Genomic DNA, 22,249 nt, shown 5'->3' with positions numbered 1-22,249 from the left:
CAGCTAGGCAATCAGTGTGGGGAGATGGGTGGAGGAAGAGCAAGAAGAACACTCCTGGGGAATATGTGGTGGGGTAAAAAGTGCAGCACCTCAGCCAGCAATAGCTCAGCCGACAGGCGGAATATTGTGTGGAGTCACTCACAGAAGGACAGTCTTAATCACAGTAAGACCTAGGGCTCCTTTGGGGGAGTGTAGGTGGGGGGTTTTCACTCCTGGGTATCTCCCTGTATAGCTGAGGAGAAGTGAGAAGTGAGAGTCTTCCTGTTGACCCCATTTCTGGACTTCAGAACAGAGGAGGTCTTGGAGAGGGAAGTTTCCTCTGCTGGGAAAAGTTGGCTTGGGTGTGAGGAAGCCTTGGCTGGGGAGCTGTGAGTCTCTCCCAGGAAAGCTGGGGGAGGTGCCCATTGCTCCTTTATGTTCGCATCCCAGGGCCAGTGTAAAGTCCCTTTCTTAGACTGACCAGAAGACCCATGGAAAAAGCCTCCCTCTATTCAGGCATGCCCTAACCCACCTGTTTCCACCTTCATTCTGGGGCCCCAACCTCCAGGATCAATAAGCTTTGGAAATGATCCAACCACAGAACAAGGGGGCACACCTCTGAGGCATGAGCAAAACAAAACCAACCAAGCTTGGAAGCCACGAGATACTCACATTGCTAAGAAATGGGAGGTCCTTCCCCAGTCTCAGGCCCCAACTCCTCCCACAGCCACCAGCCAGTCACCTGCCCTCTCTCCTCTTTTCCTCTCCCCCCAAATCACATTTGCCATCCCTTATTTATATTCCTCATGCATAAGTTTCAGATTTGGGGTTTGCCTGGCCATATCTCCTTTAGCACATCACGGAAACTGGGTAGGGGATGGAGAAGTGAGTATAACTAAAATCATGTTTGTGTGCAACAGTGCCATGCACTAGTCATTCACTTCATTTTTAAAGTATTGCAATTCTAGGGGCTCCTACATAGGATTCTAAAGGCTGTCATTGGAAACACAGTTTTTCAAAGGTTGCTTCTATACACTATGTTTTAATTTTTAAAAGTCATGTATAAGTTTCCTTTTGGAAGACAAATTATAAACAAAGACCTGCCCCTATAAAGAAGTATGTTGTGGGAAGTAAAAAGCCAACCACCACGGAAGGACCGTAAAAACCATCGTTCAACAAACAATGACAAACAATCTGCTTTGTGTGATGCCCTGTGCCAGGTGCTGGGAATACAAAGACAAGACAGACAAGTTCCTCCCTCATAAAGCTTATGTTCTAGTAGGAGAAAGAGATAATAAGCAAGTAAACAAATACCATAATACACAGAAAGCAAAGCAGGCATCAAGATAAAGATGAAGAGGGTGAGAATGTGAAAAACTTATTTTAAACATGGTAGCCAGGAAAGGCCTCTCTGAAGAGGTGACATTTAAGTTCAGAATTGAAGGACCTGAAGGATACAGCTCAGCAGAACTGGGATAATTGTGTTCCAGCAAAGATTCAGCACGTGTAAAGGTCCTGAGGTGGGAAATAGCAGTTTCAAGCTGCTAAATGAATACAATATAACTGGAACAGGATGAGCAAAGGTGGGAGAAGGTGTGAAATGAGACTGGAAAGATAGGCAAGGTCACATTCGTGCAATACCTTCCAGGCCATGGTAAAAAATTAGGATTTTGTTGTAAGTGCAACAGGAAACAGAAGTGAGGTTATTTTGTTTATGCATTAAGATGTCTCTCTGTGGAGAATAGATTGGGTTGGCAAGACATTACTTATGGGGTAGTCCAGTGAGTTCTTACTGCTTTTTGAAGTCTTTCAAGGCTTGGAAAGGCTTTACAGAAGAATTAAAGTGGGATTGAAAGAGTAGATGAGAAAGGATGTTAAAAATGGGCACAAATACTCTTGAAATTACATGCAACTCATACGCATTTTGCCCTCTTAGAATATTATTTGGTTCTTATCAATATTCTCCTAGGCACTGCCGTCCTTGTTAAATGTCATATCCCATAAAAGCATTTCCAGGTAGCTGATTCAGAGACTTGAGGTTTGCTGTCTGTGTTTAGGAAATATCCCAAGGATATCTTACACGTTTTCATATCTGGACTTTACTGTGGTCATACCACATAACACCTCCTCCTGGTGCATGTTACATCTCCTGGAACAGCAAGAATAAAAGAGACCAGTGCACTCTTCCATGGTTCAGCTGGGCTCTCCCTAGAGCAGTACAGATGTGGGCCACAGATATGGAGCTTAGGACAGAGAAAGGAAAGGGAAAGCCAGTGAGTGTTGGCCCAGCTGTATCATGGTTTGCATTCTACATGCTCTTCATAAAGTTGCTTCTGCTGGACAGAAGTTTAATAAAACAAAACATATTAGAATCTGTATTAGCATAGTACAATGGAGAGAAAGTTGAATTAAAATTTTGTTGTATTGCAGCTTTATAATACTGGATTTTTATTAGCTATTGCTTTGTTCTACTTTGAATATAAGAGCTGAGCATATGATATAGAAGGAAATCAGGTCAGAAAAGCTACAACCAAATCAAACTCCTGGAAAGAAAATTAATATTAATGCAAAAGGAAAAGCACTTTAATGTAGGCAGAAATGCAGCTGAACTCTTTGAAAGGCAGATGTGAAAAGGAATTTGAGAACTTTTCTCCTATGATGATCATGAATCACACTTAAGAACAGCCAATGCAATTTTTCTATTTATGAATGGATGTTACAAAGGAACAACCAGTCGACCAAAGTCCACTAGTGACAAGGAAATTTATATAATTGGCCTCTACTGACAATTTGATCCTTGGCTTCAAGCAAAATTAATGTTGATAATCCAAAATTTGACATGGAAATGGAAAAGAAGCACAAGGAGAAATTATCATTTGGGTAAATTAAATAGTACTGCTTTGATGTACTGTTACCTCTTAATGAAGAGAGGCAACATCAGTTATATGAAAATGACCACTTGCGAAGAATGAAAAAGGCAATATGGGTAAATTGATAAGCAGTCATTATGAGTATATTCACTGATGCCATTTCTACTTTCGTCCTCCCAGTGCTTTACTATAATAACTGGAGAGGAGATAGGAATGCAAAGTAATACCTGCTGTAGAGTAGTAGATTATTGCTTTCGCTACTCATGTTTCCATCCCTAAAATGCCCCCACCCATCCAACTTCAGGACTGCTCAGCAGGTCTAGCAAGCCACAGGTGATTGGCAAAGTTAATCAGAATTCTGAAGGGCACAAAAAAACAATATGAATGTAATAGAATTGTACTTTGTGCTACTCAGATCAGATGTGCTGTCACCTTAACTTACTGTGAATGACGTGTTCAGGCTGTTTAATTTCCCAAACACAGGCTCAGACTTGTCTTCAAGCTACATAGTGTGTTTCAATTTTATGCTCTTTACTGCAAAGGGAAGAAAGAAAGTCTCCTGATTTTAACAATAGCACACATGGTCAGCTGTCCTCTCCTCTTGCCTCAACAAACCACAGAGGAACACATAAAACCCTCCTCAGATTTACTATGCTCATAAAGTCAAATTTTACTAGGAAAGCTAACAGAATAGTGATCATCCAAGGCAACCATCAAAAACCTTTATCTCCATTATTTAGGAAAACCCAATAAGGCTGCAGGATAACTTTTTCCACCATGTGCAGCCCCTACCACACACATAGATACATCCCACCACAAATGGGCATTACCTGAATATTTTATAAATTGCTACAAATCCTAATTTAATATTACAATCATTCATCTTGTTAAACCTTCAAAGATTCAACCCTGAGAGACAGAAATTATATGGAAAATAATCTATTGTGTTCTCTTCTCAAAATCAGTGTGTGGCAGAATGGCCAGCTGTTCCCTTCCATAGTGTGCAGTTGTTGCTAGGAAGTGGCTGCCCAGCCAAGGAATCCATTTCTGAGCTCTCTGGCATCACATTGGAATGTGAGCATAAGTGATGCAAGTCACTTCCAGGCTGAAGTGGAGAAAGAGCACGTGTGTCTCCCCTCCCCTTCACCCCCACCTGCCAGATGGAGACAAAGGGCTCTAGGGCTTCGGGTATTGGTGGAAGCCCAAGAGGAAGGAAGTCTGTGTCCCAGGTCACCATGAGAAAGGTCTACCTGCAGAACAGCCAACTTTGCCTTTGGATAAAGAAAAAAAAATTTTATTGTGTTAAGCAACTGGAATTTGGAAGTTTATCTATCAACCCCCTAATCAATAGGCAATTTTGATAATAGATAATAGATAATTTGGGGGGGTTATCTATAACAACTACTGTTAATCTAATTTAACTGAAACAGGGTGGAGGTGGCTATAGATTAGTAAATATAGTTTACTAGTTGATAGTTGATAGTTTTGGTGTATCTTCTTAGTTCCTTGGTGTACTCAGTAAATCTCAGATTATATCACCCAGAGCTCCAAGCTCTGGTGGAAGTTACATTCTGGGAAGTTACATTCTGGGACTAACATGAAAGAGAAAAATGTTTGCTTTGGAAGAACTGTCATTTTTAAGAGCAGCTGTTCCAGTGTGGAACATGGTCATTTTCCTGCTAAAGACCACCATCCCTTTAGTAGGCAAATGGAAGCCATTGGGGCTACCATCAAGAATCTAAAAGTAGAGGAGAGTGATGTCAATAAAATGGCAGAATAGGAGTTTTCTACCGTCATTTCCCCATGGACGGATTGATTTTGACAACCACCCATGGATGACAGTACTATAGTGGGAGCCTGGGTGGCCAGTGGAGAAATTCCAGCACATTAGTGGAGTAAAAACTCCAAGAATAGATGCATTGAAGAGGGTAAGAAGAACAGTTTCCCTTTACCCGTGACACCTCTCCTGCAAGGTAGCACAACTCAGTGCCGAGAGAGAGCTCCTCAGCTCACGATTCTTCCCATGGGAAGAAGTGAGAGAATAGTGAGTGAGTGTCTGGCTCCTCCAGCTCTGAGAGACACTGCCCCAGAAGCCCACTTCTTTCTCACCCCACAGAAAATACTGAGGTGATTATCACAGCTGAGTAGTGAGGGAGGCTGCAAACAGGGAAGAGAGGCAAAGACTCACAGCCACCAGGGTTCAGAACTCAACAAAGGGCCATGGATCCCAATTAGTGCTTCAGGGAGTCCATCAGAAACCCACCCATGAGCTGCTTGGGTTGCCTCACCTGCAGACCACCCCAACTGGCCCATGGGTACACCCAATGCCCCACATGCATCACTACCCCTTCCCCTGTAGCCTGTTCTCCCTGTGTCCCTGGAGACAGCAAGTGCAAACCTCTGCAGATGGCATGTGCAGACAGCCCACCCAACTCCATGAGACTGGGAGAAAGCACACAAATGTAAGCATTTTAGGGCACTGCTCTAGGGAAGACAAACAAGAGCCTCTCAGCATCTGGTCTGGCTCTGCAGGATTGACAGAAGCCATACAATCTTAAGAATTCCCTCCAAAGAGGGAGCAAGAGAGGTGGAATGGGCATATCCATAGAAAAGGCCTGAGAGAGCCATCAAATATCCAGCTGAGCTGACTGGTGAATGTGTTTCTCCCCTGAAGACAGTCAGTGAAGACTGGAGTATGTGACTATATCTCCAAAGGCAAAGACAGTAACTCAAGACTTTGAGCAATAAGAAAAATCAAGGAAACATGTCACCACCCGAGAAACACTGTATTTTTCCAGTTACCAACCCCCCAAAATGGAGCTCTACAAATTTCCTGACAAATTTAAAATAATTGTTATGAAAAAGCACAGTGAACCACAAAGAGAACACAGACAACTTAATGAAATCAGGAAAACAGCACATGAACCAAATGAGAAGTTCAACAAACAGAAATGAAAAACAAACAGAATATGTAGGTCAGAAGATACAAAGTGGCAGATATGTAGGAAGAACGAGTCTAGAGATCTAATGAACACGTGAGGATTGTAGGTAATAAAACTGTACTAGATCCTGGATTCATGCTATTAATCAATGAGTAGATTTTAGCTGCTCTTGCCATAAAAAAGGGTAATTATGTGAGATGACGGATATTTAATTTGCTTCATTATGGTAACCTGTTTACTATATATGTACTCTATAGCATCATATTGTATACAAGTGTACTTTAGAGACAGTGTGGGTTCAGTTCCAGTCCATTTCAATAAAGAAAACATCACAATAAAGTGGGTCACATGAACTTTTTGTTTCCTAGTGCATGTAGAAGTTATGTTTACCCTATGCTGTAGTCTATTAGGTGGGCAGTAGCTTTATGTCTAAAAATAAAATGAGCCAGGTGCGGTAGCTCACGCATGTAATCCCAGCACTTTGGGAGGCCAAGGTGGGCAGATTATGTGAGGTCAGGAGTTCAAGACCAGCCTAGCCAACATAGTGAAACTCCGTCCCTACTAAAAATACAAAAATTGGCCAGGCATGGTGGCAGGTGCCTATAATCCCAGCTACTTGGAAGGCTGAGCCAGGAGAATTGTTTGAACCCAGGAGGCGGATCTTGCAGTGAGCCGAGATTGCACCACTGCACTCCAGCCTGGGCAACAAAGTGAGACTCCATCTCAAAAATAAAAAAAATAAAATAAAATAAAAATAAAATGGACATACCTTAATTTAAAAATACTTTCAAAGTTGGAATCAATCATCTTAAACCCTGTTGCTGCTTTATCAGTTCAGTTTATGTCATATTGTAAATTCTTTGTTGTCATTAAAACAATGTTCATGGCATCTTCACCAGGAGTAGATTCCATTTCAAGGAATCAGTTTCTTTGCTCATCCATAAGAAGCAATTCCTCATCTATGAAAGTTGTATTATGAGATTGCAGCAATTCAGTTACATCCTTAGGCTCCACCTCTAATTCTAGTTCTCTTGCTACTTCTATCCCATCTTACACATACTTACTCCACTGAAGTCTTAAACCCCTCAGAGTCATCCACAGCAGATGGAATCAACTTCTTTCAAACTCCCGTTAATTTTCATATTTTGACCTTCTATTAATGACAAATATTCTTAATGGCATCTAGATTGGAGAATCCTTTCCAGAAGATTTTCAACTTACTTTGCTCAGATTCATTAAAGGAATCATTATCTATGGTGGCCATAGCCTTATGAAACATATTTCTTAAATAATAAAACTTGAAAGTCAAAATTACCCCCAATCCATAGGCTACAGAATGGATGTTGTGTTAGCAGGCATGGAACCAACATTAAACTCCTTGTACATCTCCACTGGAGTTCTTGAATGACCAGGTGCATTGTCAGTGGGCAGTAATATTTTGAAAGGAACCTTTTTTTCCAAGTGGTAAGTCTCAATAGTGGGCTTAAATATTCAGGAAGTCATGCCATAAACAGATTTGCTGTCATTCAGGCTTTGTTGTCCCATTGATACAGCACAGGTAGACTGGATTTAGCATAATTCTTATGGGCCCTAGGACTTTCAAAATAGTAAATAGCTTTGGCTTCAACTTAAAGTCACCAGCTGCATTAGCCCCTAACAAGAGAGTCAGCCTGTCCTTTGAAGTTTTGAAGCCAGAATTTGATTTCTTCTCTCTAGCTATGAAAGTTCTAGATGGCATCTTCTTCCAACAGAAAACTGTTTTGTCTACATGGAAAATATATTGTTTAGTACAGCCACCTTCATTAATTACCTTAGCTATGTCTTCTGGATAACTTGTTGCAGCTTCTACATCAGCACTTGCTGCTTCACCTTGCACTTTTATGTAATGGAGATTGCTTCTTTCTTTACATTAACCGACAATAACTGCTAGCTTCAAGTTTTTCTTCTGCACCTTCTTTGCCTCTCTCATTCTTCCTACAGTTGAAGAGTTAGGACCTTTCTCTGGATTAGGCTTTGGCTTGAGAAAATGTTGTGGCTGCTTTGATCTTTTATTCAGACAACTAAAACTTTCTCCATATTAGCAATAAGGCTGTTTTGCTTTCTTATCATTTGTGAGTTCACTGGAGTAGCACTGTTAATTTCCTTCAAGAACTTTTTCTTTGTGTTCACAACTTGGCTAAATGTTTGGTGCAAGAGGCTGAGCTTTTGATCTGTCTTGGCTTTCAATATGCCCTCCTTACTAAGCTAAACCATTTTAGCTTTTAATTTAAAGTGAGAAATATGTGATTCTTCCTTTCACTCAAACAATTAAAAGCCATTGTAGGGTTATTAATTGGCCTAATTTTAATATTGTCGTGTCTTAGGGAAGTGGGAGGCCCAAGGAGAGGAGAGAAATGGGGAAATGGCTGGTTGGCAAAGCAGTCAAAGTTTATCAATTAAGTTTGCTGTCTTATATGAGTGTGGTTTGTGGTGTCTCAAAACAATTACAATAATAACATCAAACATCACTAATTGCAGATTACCATAACAGACACAATAATGATGAAAATTTTTAAATATTGTGAGAATTATCAAAATGTGACACAGAGACAAGTGAATACATGCTGTTGGAAAAATGGCAGCAATAGATTTGCTTGATGCAAGGTAGCCACAAACTTTCAATTTGTGAGAAAAAGGCAATGATCTGTGAAGCACAATAGAGCAAAATGCAATAAAACAAGGTGTTCCTGTATCTTAAGCAAGCACAATAAAATTTATTTTAAAAAATTCTGGAGCTGAAGAATGCAATAAATGAAATAAAAAATTCAATGGAGAGCATCAACAGCTAACTTGATCAAACAAAAGAAAGAATCTATGAACTCAAAGAAGATCATTTGAAACTATCCAGTCAGAGGAGAAAGAAGAAAAAAATGAATGAAAAGAAATGAGGAAAGGCTATGGGATTTATGGAACACTATCAAGAGAACTAATATACATATACAGACTATGGTAGTACCAGAAGGAAAAGAGAAAGAAAATACCAGAAGAGAGAAAGAAGTGGAAAACTTATTTAAAGAACAAAAACTCCCCAAACGTGGAGAGAGATACATACAGCCAGGTACATGAAGATAAAAAGTTCCCAAACAGATTCAACCCAAAGGTGACTTTTCCATTGTTGGGCGAGCTGTTAGAGCCCCAGCAATGGAAAGTGGTCAGCTTGCAGGTAGCAGGGTAGTAAGAATAATTTACCAACAACAGTTTAGGTTTGAAAAGTAGTTTTATTAGAACACTGGAGAAGAGTGCAGTGGGGCACCTCAACAAGAGAGGACTGAGTGCATTGTGGTGAATTTTTCCTTAGAGGTATTTATGGACCTTAAAGCAGAAGCTTTAAGGGTAATTTGGACCATATTAGCCATGTAGGTTATAATAAATTGTTACATTTGTAGACATTTTGGTGCCTTGATGTCAGCAAGGGTTGCACAATGAGTTTTGATATGCATGCATTCTGGAGATGTATAAAAATTCTAGTTACTTATAAATTTGGGGGAAAGAAGACTGGTACCAGATGACAGCTTTAGATAATAGGAAAATCTAATTACTTCTAAATTCCTCAGATAAGTTTTGCCTCTGGATGGTCACCAGGTGATCTTTGCTTTCTTCAACCACGACACATTAAATCAAACTGTCACAGTAGGTAGCTAGTCAGACACGAGCAGAGCAGGAGAGGGCTCCCCACCCCCGCACCCCCCACCACACATACACACTGGGAATGTCAGGCAACCATCAGAGAGAAAGGCTTAACTCTCTCTCTCAAATAATAATTGGCTGCAACCAATGCCACGTAAAGACAGTCTCTCAATAAACCAAAACACCTGAAACTGGTAATCAGCAGCTTCCTGATAAGCTTTCAGGAGATGGGTAAGTGGGCTCAAGTGTGCACATTAAGAGGCAAAATGGCAGAGTTTAACTGGTATATGACCTTCTAGGGATATTTGACCGGCAAAGGAAGGATGCCTCAAGTGAGCATGTGTACAATGCAGTACACACGCTGTGCATGCTCCCCTCCCAAACGTTAGCAGGCCACTGCACATGCAGACAGCCCACCCCAAGGGAAGAATCAGGAGAGAAGGAACACAATACCCCAGAAGCAGGCCAACATATAAAACCCCAAGTCAAAATGTCAAGCTGCACATCTGATCTCTCAAGTCACCTGCTTGGCCCTCTTCCAAGTGTACTTTACCTCTTTTCATTCCTGCTCTAAAGCCTTTTAACAAACTTTCACTACTGCTCTAAAACTTGCCTCTGTTTCTCCTTCTGCCTTATACCCCTGAGTTAAATTCTTTCTTTTGAGAAGGCAAGAGTTGAGACTGCTGCAGATCTGTATGGATTCGCTGCTGGTAACATATTTTGGTGCCATGACTCAAATACATTCTGCTGTTAACATACTTTGGTGCTGTGACTCAGCTACGTTCCACTGCTAACATATTTTGGTGTTGCATGACTCAGATATGTTCCCTAGTGGTAAGAGACTTCTACATCTTGCCTTCTTCAGCTGGAGGTATTCAACCTCTGTGCATGGTTTTCGCCCCTTTTACTCTCCTGCTTACTAACCAACCCCCAGAATGATTCCTCTCAGCTGCAAGTGGCTCTGCTCCTCCTGGCTGATCTCTCAGCTCACCCTGGCAGGTGGCTTGTAGGGGTGGGAAAGATCTTCGGGCCCACATCAAGTAGAACTGAGACACTAATGGGCCTCCTAAATAGTGAGCTCATGAGAATGGTAGGACTAAAGCCTAAACCCATGCAATGCTTGGGTTTCTTCTGCTTTTTCAACTAAAATTACCTCTTTCCCCAAAAAACCGATGCTGCCTATTCTCCTGTTTTCTCTGTGTGTTTTCTGAAATGGCCTTGCACACCTGCCAGACTGTCTGCCTCAGGGGCAAGTCCACCTCTTTGTTTTCACTTTTGCATGCCACGTGACTTCTTAAACACATACTCCCTGTAATTCATGTTCCTGCAGCTCTTGCTACATTTGCATGGCAACAAAGACATGGGCTTCCTTGCAGGTATCCCCTGAGATTTATACTTGTTTTTACCCTACCAACTTGGATGACTTCCAGCCCTTCCCCTGTCTCTTGGCACATTGTGGGGACAGGCACTAAGTGGATCCCTGGCTCTGCCAGCAACTTATGACTTGCCATATGCTTTTTGTTCCTATTATGCTCTAGGGGTAAGTTTTTCAGTGGCTTTGGAAGCAGTTTTTCCACCTGCATAGGGCCTCACTCTGTGGTCCTTTAAAAGCCCCACATACTTGCTTTTTTTGAGTTAGAACCCCTCAGGAAGGAGGCAAAGTTCTTCCTTTGCCATTTGTGAGTTCTTACTCCAAGCCCCAAGTTCTCTGGAGGTTACTACTTTATGTCAAGAGGGCAAATAAACGTTTCCCTCTAGAATCCAAGGGTTGCTGTTTTTGTGAGCATATGAAGGCTTCCCATGAGTATTCCTCTCACATCCTCCCACTTCTTCCTGTAGCCTCCATTTCGCTAATCACTTCCATGCCCTTCTCAACATGCATCAAGAACTTCAAGGTCATATTCAAAGGAAGCGAAGTCCAGCCCCCTTGAGGCAGTTAGCTGAAAAGCAGGCCTCTTTTCCACTTAAAAAACATGGAAAATGGGAATCTGAGAAAAGATAATGATTTTGTTGCTAAAATGCTCCAAGTGAGAGTCACTATGAGGTCATGGAGACAAGGATATAGGCCAGCCCAAGACCGTAGGCACAATAGACCCATAGGACAGAGATAAAGCTTGGTCCCAGACTAACAGATTACCATTAGAAAAGAGATGAAGGCAAGGTTAGGGGTATATGGTAAGACTGATTCATTCTGGAACCCCAAGGATAAACAAGGAGCCCACTGTTCACTCCAGTATCTCCTCTGTTCTCAAGTGCATAATTGTGATGAGACGGGACCAAGGTAAAGGGTACATGGTAAGACCGGTTCATTCTGGAACCCTAAGGATGAATAGGGGATGCCCCATATAGGATAACAGGAAAGTAAGAGGGGACACCTTGTTTTTATTTTTTTCTCCCCTGTCCTCTCTTCACAGACAGGTAATCTTGTCTCGATACCACAGGACATGCCCCTTGGATGTATCTCCCCAAACTGAAAGATCTCCCCAAACCTTAAAACAAGAAAATAGTTTTCCTTTGTAATACCATTTGGCTTAAAAATGAAAGGGGAGGAAATTACAAAAGTCAGTCTTGGAACCTAGTGCCACTGTGCAGGAGGTCCTCAGATTAGCCTCTTCAGTCTTTCACAACTGAGAGCAGAATAAGGAGGACAGGGCTAAGGAAAAGGAGAAAGAAAACAGAAAGGAGGTGAGCTCAACTACTGGCTGCTCTGCGAGCCCACTAGCCCCCTCCAGGTTGCCCTAAGGACACTTCTCCAGGTAACCACCATTGGTGCAGGAAGCCAGGGCACTGGAAAGCACTGCCCCAATGGGATAAAAGCTATGTGCATGGTTTGCCCCTTCTGCCAGAAGGTCGGCCACTGGAAATAAGACTGCTCCGAGGGCCAAACCACCCCTGGGACAGACTCCCAACTCCTGATGGCCTTGAGCTGAAGAGGCTGTCTGCTCTGACTGGCTTCCAAATCAGACACTGTCATCAGCAAGACAAAGTTGAGGGCAACTCTGGAGGTGGCAAGTAAACTTATAAATTTCCCTTTTGGGTTCAAGAGCTGCCTACTCTGTGCTAATCTCCTTCTCTGAGCAACTTTCCTCCAAATCCTGTCAGGTAATGGGGGAAATGGCACCCCCTCCCTCCAAAAGAAAAAATTCACATCCCTTTATATTACTTAAGGGACCAGTCCCTGGTGATGTCTAAATACCCAACATCTCTTTAGGGCAAAAATATATTTTCCATGATGGGTGCTTGCTTAATATTTACCTGACCTCTGAATTCATCTTTCTAATAGCTCTATTTCTCCTAGGAAAGCTACCTAAATCTTTAACCAATAACTTCATCCTGGACAGTCCTACCCAGTGGTATAGAAATAGCCCACACTTATTCAGACAAGCACTAGCAAAAATCTAACTGAGCAATCTCTTGGGGTGGGATAACTTCTCCAGTACAGTATGTAAATAACCTTCTCATTTGTTCGCCCTTTACAGAGCTTGCAAAGCAACATGCAGTACAAATCTCAACTTTCTAATGGAAGGAAAATGATTTTTGTTGAATTCAAAGGTTCTAAAGGCACGGAAGGTTATAAAGAAGAGATTTTATATAAAAAAAAATCTTGTATGGGCTGGGCGTGGTGGCTTACGCCTGTAATCCCAACACTTTGGGAGGCCAAGGCGGGTGGATCACGAGGTCAGGAGATCGAGACCATCCTGGCTAACACAGTGAAACTCCGTCTCTACTAAAAAATAAAAAAAATTGGCTCACGCCTGGTGGCCCAGCACTTTGGGAGGCCGAGGTGGGCCGGATTACCTGAGGTCAGGAGTTCAAGACCAGCCTGCCCAACATGGTGAAACTCCGTCTCTACTAAAAATCCAAAAATAAATTAGCCGGGCGTGGTAGTGGGCACCTGTAATCCCAGCTACTCGAGAGGCTGAGGCAGGAGAATCGCTTGAATCCGGGAGGTGGAGGTTGCAGTGAGCCAAGATCCCACCACTGCACTCTAGCCTGGGTGACAAGAGGGAAACTCTGTCTCAAAAAAAAAAAAAAAATTAGCCGGGCATGGTGGCAGGCACCTTGTAGTCCCAGCTACTGGGGAGGCTGAGGCAGGAGAATGGCATGAACCCAGGAGGCGGAACTTGCAGTGAGCTGAAATTGTGCCACTGCACTCCAGCCTGGGCGACAGAGCAAGACTCTGTCTCAAAAAAAAAAAAAAAAAAGAATCGTTTTATTTTGTAACAGGACACAATTGGAGAAACTGGTTATTTTACCAAGGCTTTGACTGGAATGGCATGCTTTTCTTTAAGGAATCAAAATGGAATTATGAAGCCAATAAAAGCTCCTTCGGAAAACCGCCCTCATACCTTGGCTACACAGTCCCTGTACGGGGTTCCTGGCCTGTGGTGAGTAAAGAATATCACTTTATAACAGGTCTAGAAGCCCCAAGTTATCTTGAGACCACAAGAGGAGACAAATTTACCCATGTCATACAGGTATTTGATGGTGCCAACCTAAGGCTTTAAAAAAAGTCTTATCTGAAATTCCTTATGGAACACAGTTTCATTAAAGCCAATTTTAAAAGGAGTCTATATGGTATATAATTATTCTCACTGTGCTTTATGCAAATAAGCACGCCAAGTATAATAAGACTAAAGCTTATGTTGTGAACAAGTCAGTTCTATCATGATTTGTCTTTAATAAAACTGAGGACCGGAGAGAAAAAAATTCTGTTTCAAAAACTATGGTACACCTATTATTAGATTCTAGTCTCATGAGTTTTTGAGTTTTTGTCTGCAATTTAGACTAACCCTGCTTATTCCTGTGAACCAACCAGTGATCTCTGGCTGCAGCTCAGAAGAAACAAGACGGATGGGTAATGTAAAAATCTGGATCAATATTCTAATTCTGGGCACATATTGGAATCAGCTAGCAACCCCATGCACCCAAGGCTTAGCAGGCATAACTATAGCCACCAGCTACCTGAGCATATTGGCAGTATCAGAATTTTTTGGAGCTATCATCACCCCCTTATTTTGGCTTGGCATTCTTCTAATTCTAATAATCCTATTTGTTGCCTCTCACCTTCAGGCCATCAAGCTCCAGATGATCATCAGTGAGGGATACTGTCCTCTCAATATTCAAGAGCCACGCATCTACAAAGGACCCCTAGACTGCTCATCACTGGGACATGACAGAGGCAAAATCCTGTTCCTGTCTCTCTTGGACATGGTTGGATACTGCTTTCACCAACCCATGGAATCAGCTCTGCCATGACAGCTAGCAAGAGGCCAAGACCTGCAGAACAATCACTACCATCCCTCTCTGTCAGCAGGAATCAGTTACAGAAGACTGACCTTCATCCATTTTCCCCAAAGAATTGGGGTACTGGACTCTTGAGGGGGAAAATGTTACAGTAGGTAGCTAGTCAGGCACAAGCAGGGCAGGAGACGGCCTAGCCTCCAACCTCACCACACATACAGACCAGGAATGTCAGGCAACCATCAGGTTATGGTCAGGTGATTGCCAACTGTCTCTTTAAAATAATAATTGGTCACAGCCAATGCCAGGGAAAGGCAGTCTCCCAATAAATAGAAACACCTGAAACTGGTAATCAGCAGCGTCCCGATAAGATCTCAGGAGTTTGATGAATGGGCTCAAGCTTGCACATTAAGAGGCAAAATTGTGGAGTTTAACTAGTATACGGCCTTCTAGAGACATTTGACTGGTAAGGGAAGAATGCCTCAAATGAGCATGTATACAACTCCAGTAAACACACTGTGCATGCTCTCCTCTCAAATGTTAGCAGGCCACTGCAAGTGCAGACAGCCCACCCAAGGGAAGAAACAGGGGAGAAGGGATGCAAGGCCTTGGAAGCATGCTAACGTATGAAACCCCAAGCCAAAGGTCAAACTGCACACTTGATCTCTCAAGTTGCCTGCTTTAGCCTCTTCCGAGGTAATCTCTCAAGTCACCTGCTTCACTCTCTTCCAAGTGTGCTTTACCTTCTCTCATTCCTGCTCTAAAGCTTTTCAATAAACTTTCACTCCTGCTCTGAAACTTGCCTTGGTCTCTCTTTCTGCTTATGCACTTCAGTCAAATTCTTTCTTCTGAGGAGGCAAGAACTGCGATTGCTGCAGACCTGTATGGATTTGCCACCAGTAACAAAACTTTCAAAAATCAAAGACAAAGAGGATTTTGAAAGCAGCAAGAAAAAACACTTGTCCTAATTTCAAATTATATTAGAAAACTGTAGCAATCAAAAGAGCATGGCACTGGCATAAAAACAGACACACAGACCAACGAAAAAGAATAGAGAACCCAGAAATAAACCCACGCATATACAGTTAGCTAATCTTCAACAAAAGCACCAAGAATACACAATAAGGAAAGAACAGTGAAGGAAATTAAAATATTTTATCCAAAAATATATTTCTTTGACATATTTTTAAATGGCTGCTACTTGGCCAGCAGACAGAGATGGCCTTGTGAAGCTATTCTAAGTGGGGGAAATTTGCATCTGTAGAGAATCTCCATTAATGAAGCCATGCCCCCTCCCCTTTCTATGCCTTCCCCCAGATCCAGGATAGGTTGAGAGTCTGACACCTTTAATATTTATTTATTTAAAACTTTTTCCTCCAACACTGGCAGATGAACTGACACCTTTAAAAATCTGAAAAGAAACATTTACCATCTATTCTCTCTGAGGGAGGCTTCATCTACATAAAAATGCCATCTTTGCCAGCCAAGACTCTTCATTTCTCTCTCTCTAAACCAGCCTTGCCACTAAGCCTGATTTACCCGTTTCTGGATATGCTCTGAGTCTGCATTCTTTACTGTGGCCTCAGGATAATATACACGTTTCCGTAACTCATTGGGAAGTTGGGCTTTTATTCTGAAGGCTCCCATGTATGCATGTTAAATAAATTTTTAATGATTGCCATAAACTAGTTCAACCATTGTGGAAGTCAGTGTGGCGATTCCTCAGGGATCTAGAACTAGAAATTCCATTCGACCCAGCCATCCCATTACTGGGTATATACTCAAAGGACTATAAATCATGCTGCTATAAAGACACATGCACACGTATGTTTATTGCGGCATTATTCACAATAGCAAAGACTTGGAACCAACCCAAATGTCCAACAATGATAGACTGGATTAAGAAAATGTGGCACATATACACCATGGAATACTATGCAGCCATAAAAAATGATGAGTTCATGTCCTTTGTAGGGACATGGATGAAATTGGAAATCATCATTCTCAGTAAACTACCACAAGAACAAAAAACCAAACACCGCATATTCTCACTCATAGGTGGGAATTGAACAATGAGAACACATGGACACAGGAAGGGGAACATCACACTTTGGGGACTGTTGTGGGGTGGGGGGAGGGGGAGGGATAGCATTGGGAGATATACCTAATGCTAGATGACGAGTTAGTGGGTGCAGCGCACCAGCACGGCACATGTATACATATGTAACTTACCTGCACATTGTGCACATGTACGATAAAACCTAAAGTATAATAATAAGAATAAGAATAATAATAAATTTTTATGCCTTTCTTTTATTAATCAATCTGCCTCATGTCAGTGATTTTTACCAAAGCTTTAGAGCCAAGAGCCTATGGCTCCCACAGTAATCTCGTCAATAATTGGGCTGAGAAAACTGGATATCGACATATAAAAGAAAGAAATTGTACTCTTATCTTACACTATACGCAAAAATCAACTCAAAATAGATTAAAGAGTTCAATATAAGACCTGAAAACAAGAAACTCCTAGACAACATAGGGAGAAAGCTTTCTGACATTGGTCTTGGTAGTGAATTTTGGATACAACATCAATAGCAAAGTCTACTAAAGCAAAAATAAACAAATGGAACTATATTAAATAAAAACTTTCTATACAGGAAAGGAAACTATCAACAAAATGAAAAGAAAACTGACAGAATAAGGGGAAATATTTGCAAACCATATCTCAGATAAGGAGTTAATATCCAAAATATATAATGAACTTGTAAACCAAAAATAAAATTCTAAGCCCCCCCAACTGACTGGTGGACCCTCCCCTCGGCCAAGGGAATTTCAAATTATCCTGAAAAACTAGTTCAGGGCATAATGGGAAGTGGGGGTCAGACATGCCTCACAAACATCAACAAAGAGACCTTAAGACTGATAGAACAGACTCTTTAAATCTGATAAGAAACACAGCCTATTCTCTCTGAAACCTACCTGTAGGCTTCATTTAGATCATAAAACCTTGGTCTCCACATCCCTTTATCAAAACCCAGACTTTCCTTTCTATTCTATTCCAGGTCTTTAGATAAAATCTCTTTCAACCAATTGCTAATCAGAAAATCTTTAAATCTGCCTCTGACCTGGTAGCACCTGCTTTGAGTTGTCCCACCTTTCTGGATTGAACCAATGTACATCTTACATGTACTGACTGATGTCTCATGTTTCCCTAACATGTATAAAACCAAGCTCTACCCTAACCTTGGGCATATGTTGTCGGGACTTCCAGAGGCTGTTCACAGATGTGTCCTTCACCTTGGCAATATAGACTTTCTAAATTGATTGAGACCTGTCTCAGATACTTTTGGTATACAAACCCATATATATAACTAAATAGCAGGAAAAAAAAACTGATTTAAAAATGGGAAAATTACTTGAAGAGACATTTTTCCAAATAACACAGACACATGGCCAAGAAGTATATAACAAGGTTCTCAACCTCACTAATTTCAGGGAAATGCAAATCAAAACCACAACCAGGTATCACTTCTACCTGTTAGAATGGCTATTATCAAAAAGTTAAAAAATAAATGTTGTCAAAGATGTGTGAAAAGGAAACCCTTGTCCACTGTTGATGGCAATGTTAATTGGGAGGTTCCTGAAAAAAATTAAAAATAGAATTACTATACGATCCAACAATCCTACTGATACATATCCAAAGGAAATGAAATCACGACCTCGAAGAGCTACCTGCACTCCCGTGTTCATTACAGCATTATTCACAAGAGTCAAGATCTAGAAACAACTTATGTGTCTATCAATAATGAATGGATAAAGAAAATGTGGTATATACATACAATGGAAAATTATTCAGCCTTAAAGAGAAGGACATCTTGGTTTATGTGACAACATGGATGCACCTGGAGGACTTTATGCTAAGTGAAATTACTCAGCCACAGAAAGACAAAAACTGCATAATTTCACTCATATGTGTAATCTAAAAAGTCAAAGTTATAGAAGCATAGTAGAACAGTGGTTACCAGGAGGTATGAGGTAAGATAAATGGGGAATTTTTGGTCAAAGAGTACAAACTTTCAGTTATAAGATGAATACGTATGGAGACCTTATGTACAGTATGGTGACTATGGTTAATTAAAATGTATACTTAAAATTTGCCAAGAGAGCTGGGCATGGTGGCTTACGCTTGTAATCCCAGCACTCCGGGAGGCGAAGCTGGGCAGATCACAAGGTCAGGAGTTTGAGACCAGCCTGGCCAACATGGTGAAATCCCGTCTCTACTAAAAACACAAAAATTAGTTGAGTATGGTGGCAGGCGCCTGCAATCCCAGCTACCTGGGAGGCTGAGGCATGAGAATCGCTTGAACCCGGGAGGCAAAGGTTGCAGTGAGCCGAGATCGCACCACTGCACTACAGCCTGGGTGACAGAGTGAGACCCTTTCTCAAAAAAAAAAAAAAAAAAATTGCTAAGAGAGTAGGTCTGTTTTTGTTTCGTTGATTGGTTGGTTGGTTGGTTTTGTTTTGTTTTTTCAGACCGAGTCCTGCTCTGTCACCCAGGCTGGAGTGCAATGGCACCATCTCTGCTCACTGCAACCTCTGCCTCCCGGGTTCAAGCAATTCTCCTGCCTCATCCTCCTGAGTAGCTGGGATCACAGGCATGTGCCACCACACCCAGCTAATATTGTTTTTGTATTTTTAGTAGAGATGGGTTTCACCATGTTGGCCAGGCTGGTCTCGAACTCATGACCTCAAGTGATCTGCCCACCTTGGCCTCCCGAAGTACTGAGATTACAGGTGTGAGCCACAGTGCCCGGCCTACAATTTTTATTTGTCAATCATATCTCAGTAAAGCGAGAGAAAAAAGAGAACCTGAAAGAAACACAGCAACCCTGGTAAAAGGGCTGGGCCCAGAAACTGATCATGTTGCACTTACCTTTGACATCTGTAGTCTCTTGGGTACCAGCCCAGCAGAGAAGACGACAGGCAGAACTGTTTGGCAATGACATCCTAAGGAAAGCAAGTAGAAGAAACAAGTTACAAATTTATGGATTTATAAATCACATGAAGCCTATGGACTTACAGGGATTTCCATTCATCTTTTTTTAAAACTTTCATTTTAGGTTTGGGGGTACATGTGAAGGTTAGTTATTTAGATAAACTCATGTAACGGGGGTTTGTTGTACAGATTACTTCATCACCCAGGTATTAAGTCTAATACCCTATAGCAATTTTGTTCTGCTCCTCTCCCTCCTCCCACCCTCCACCATCCAGTAGACCCCAGTGTCTAGTGTTCCATTCCTTTTTTGAGACAGAGTCTCACTCTGTCACCAGGCTGGAGTGCAGTGGTGTGATCTTGGCTCACTGCAATCCGCTTTCTGGTTTCAAGTAATTCTCCTGCCTCAGCCTCCTGAGTAGCTAGGACTACAGGCATGCACCACCAAGCCCAGCTAATTTTTTTATTTTTAGTACGGACAGGGTTTCACCATGTTGGCCTGAATGATCTCAATCTCTTCACCTCGTGATTTGCCCACCTCGATCTCCCAAAGTGTTGGGATTACAGGCGTGAGCCACTGCGCCTGGCCATGTTGTTCCCTTCTTTGTGTCCATGTGTTCTCATCATTTAACTCTCACATATAAATGAGAACATGCGGTATTTAGTTTTCTGTTCCTGCATTAGTTTGCTGAGGATAATGGCCACCAGTTCCATCAATGTTTCTGCAAAAGACATGATCTTGTTCGTTTTTGTGACTGCACAGTATTTCATGATGTATATGTACCCCATTTTCTTTTTACAACCTGTCATTGATTGGCATTTAGGTTGATTCTAGGTCTTTGCTATTGTGAATAATGCTGCAATGAACATTCGCATACATGTGTCTTTATGGTGGAATGATTTATATTCCAGAAAGATTTCATGATATAGATGCCAAAAGCAATCACAACAAAAGCCAAAGTTGACAAAGGGGATCTGGTTAAACTTAAGAGCTTCTGCACAGCAAAGAAACAGACAACCTACAGAAGAGGATAAACCAACAGAGTAAACAGACAACCTACAGAAGAGGATAAATATTTGCAGACTATGCATCTGACAAAGGTCTAATATCTGGCATCTAAAGGGACTTAAATTTGCAAAAAAAAAAAAAAACAAACAATCCCATTAAAAAGTGGGCAAGGGACATAAACAGACACTTTTCAAAAGAAGATATGTGGCCAAAAAACATATGAAAAAAAGCTCATTATCACTGATCATTAGAGAAATGCAAATTAAAACCACAATGAGATACCATCTCACACCAATCAGAATGGCTATTATTAAAAAGTCAAAAACAACAGATGCTGGCAAGGTTGCAGAGAAAAGAGAACACTTTTACACTGCTGGTAGGAGGGTATATTAGTTCAACCACTGTGGAAAGCAGTATGACAATTCCTTAAAAAGCTAAAAACAGAACTACCGTTCTGCCCAGTGAAGCCATTACTGGGTATTTACTCAGAGGAATATAAATCATTCATCTTTTTATTTGGTTTCTTAAACATTTGTTTGTTCTCTTCCACTCTTTCCATATTCCCAACTGTAATCCCACAATCCCATTAAATAAACTACAGTTGGACTTTCTTGTCGTCTTTAGTGATTTGTTTGTTCTCTAATTTGTCATAAAAGGGTAACATTTTCAACTTCTGTGCATGAAAAGCTCAAACATTAAGTTCATAATTATTTCAAAGGGATTTATGAGTGTTTCTCTAGGGAGCTGTTTTCAAAATAAGATAAGTGCTATGAATGGGATAAGAAAGATTACAGTAATTATGTTCGTTTCTGAAAAAACCAAAAACTTAATATCAGCGGAGTAACTTGGGGACTAACAGATGTAGTGTGTATCCTTTGAAACACATCTGTATCCCAGTTTCCTTGAATCCAAATGTGATACTCTAAGCAAGCAGGGGACTGGGTGGGAAGCACAGGTTATTTTGTATGGAATGAACAAAGTCATCAATTTCTAGAGTTCAACACATGGTAGTAATTATTTTAGGGCCTCTGATTGAGGGAGGAGGGTCCTCACACTTCAGGAACCTGTAACTCTGTGAGGCAGGGGTAGAGTGGAATTGATATCAGCCTAACGAGCCCTAAAATATTCCTATACATGTATTCAGCACACAAACTAGCCCTAATTATTCCTGAGACAGAGGCTGGTGGCCTACCCTGCATCTTTCTTCTCCTAACTGACAGCAGCAGTTGAATCACCTGGGCGTATGAATTTAAAAGTGCAGGTTTTTTAGCTCAATCCCCAGTAATTATTCTTCAGTAGATTTGGGGCAGATGGTCTGATACAGGTGGTCACTGGGCCAATTTCCTGACTTCTACAGGAACCACTACTTTGCTTCTCTTAATATATTTTATCACTAAACACTATAGTTTGGTTTGGGCTGGTTTTTTTTGAATTTTATATAAACAGAATTATACAGCATGTCACTTGGTTCAAAATGCCCAACATTATGTTTGTGAGATTACTGAGTGGAACCATAGTTTTTTCTTATTCATTACCATACAGCATT

General features: G+C 41.3%; 1 protein-coding gene across 4 annotated transcripts in view; it reads right to left on the bottom strand.

Annotated features, from left to right (window-relative positions):
- C3H4orf51 (chromosome 3 C4orf51 homolog) overlaps nucleotides 1–22,249 on the bottom strand; it is a 93,139-nt gene that overhangs the window by 58,397 nt on the left and 12,493 nt on the right. For all 4 annotated transcript variants that reach the window (XM_054484731.2, XM_054484733.1, XM_054484732.1 and 1 more), the window contains exon 2: nucleotides 19,635–19,708. In XM_054484731.2, the coding sequence (XP_054340706.1) occupies nucleotides 19,635–19,708 (74 nt within the window). The remainder of the gene's footprint in view (nucleotides 1–19,634; nucleotides 19,709–22,249) is intronic.

The sequence above is a fragment of the Pongo pygmaeus genome, chromosome 3 (assembly GCF_028885625.2).
Source record: "Pongo pygmaeus isolate AG05252 chromosome 3, NHGRI_mPonPyg2-v2.0_pri, whole genome shotgun sequence".
NCBI classification, from domain to species: domain Eukaryota; kingdom Metazoa; phylum Chordata; class Mammalia; order Primates; family Hominidae; genus Pongo; species Pongo pygmaeus.
The sequence above is the reverse complement of the archived record's forward strand: the minus strand, read 5'-3'. Positions and strand labels throughout refer to the sequence as shown.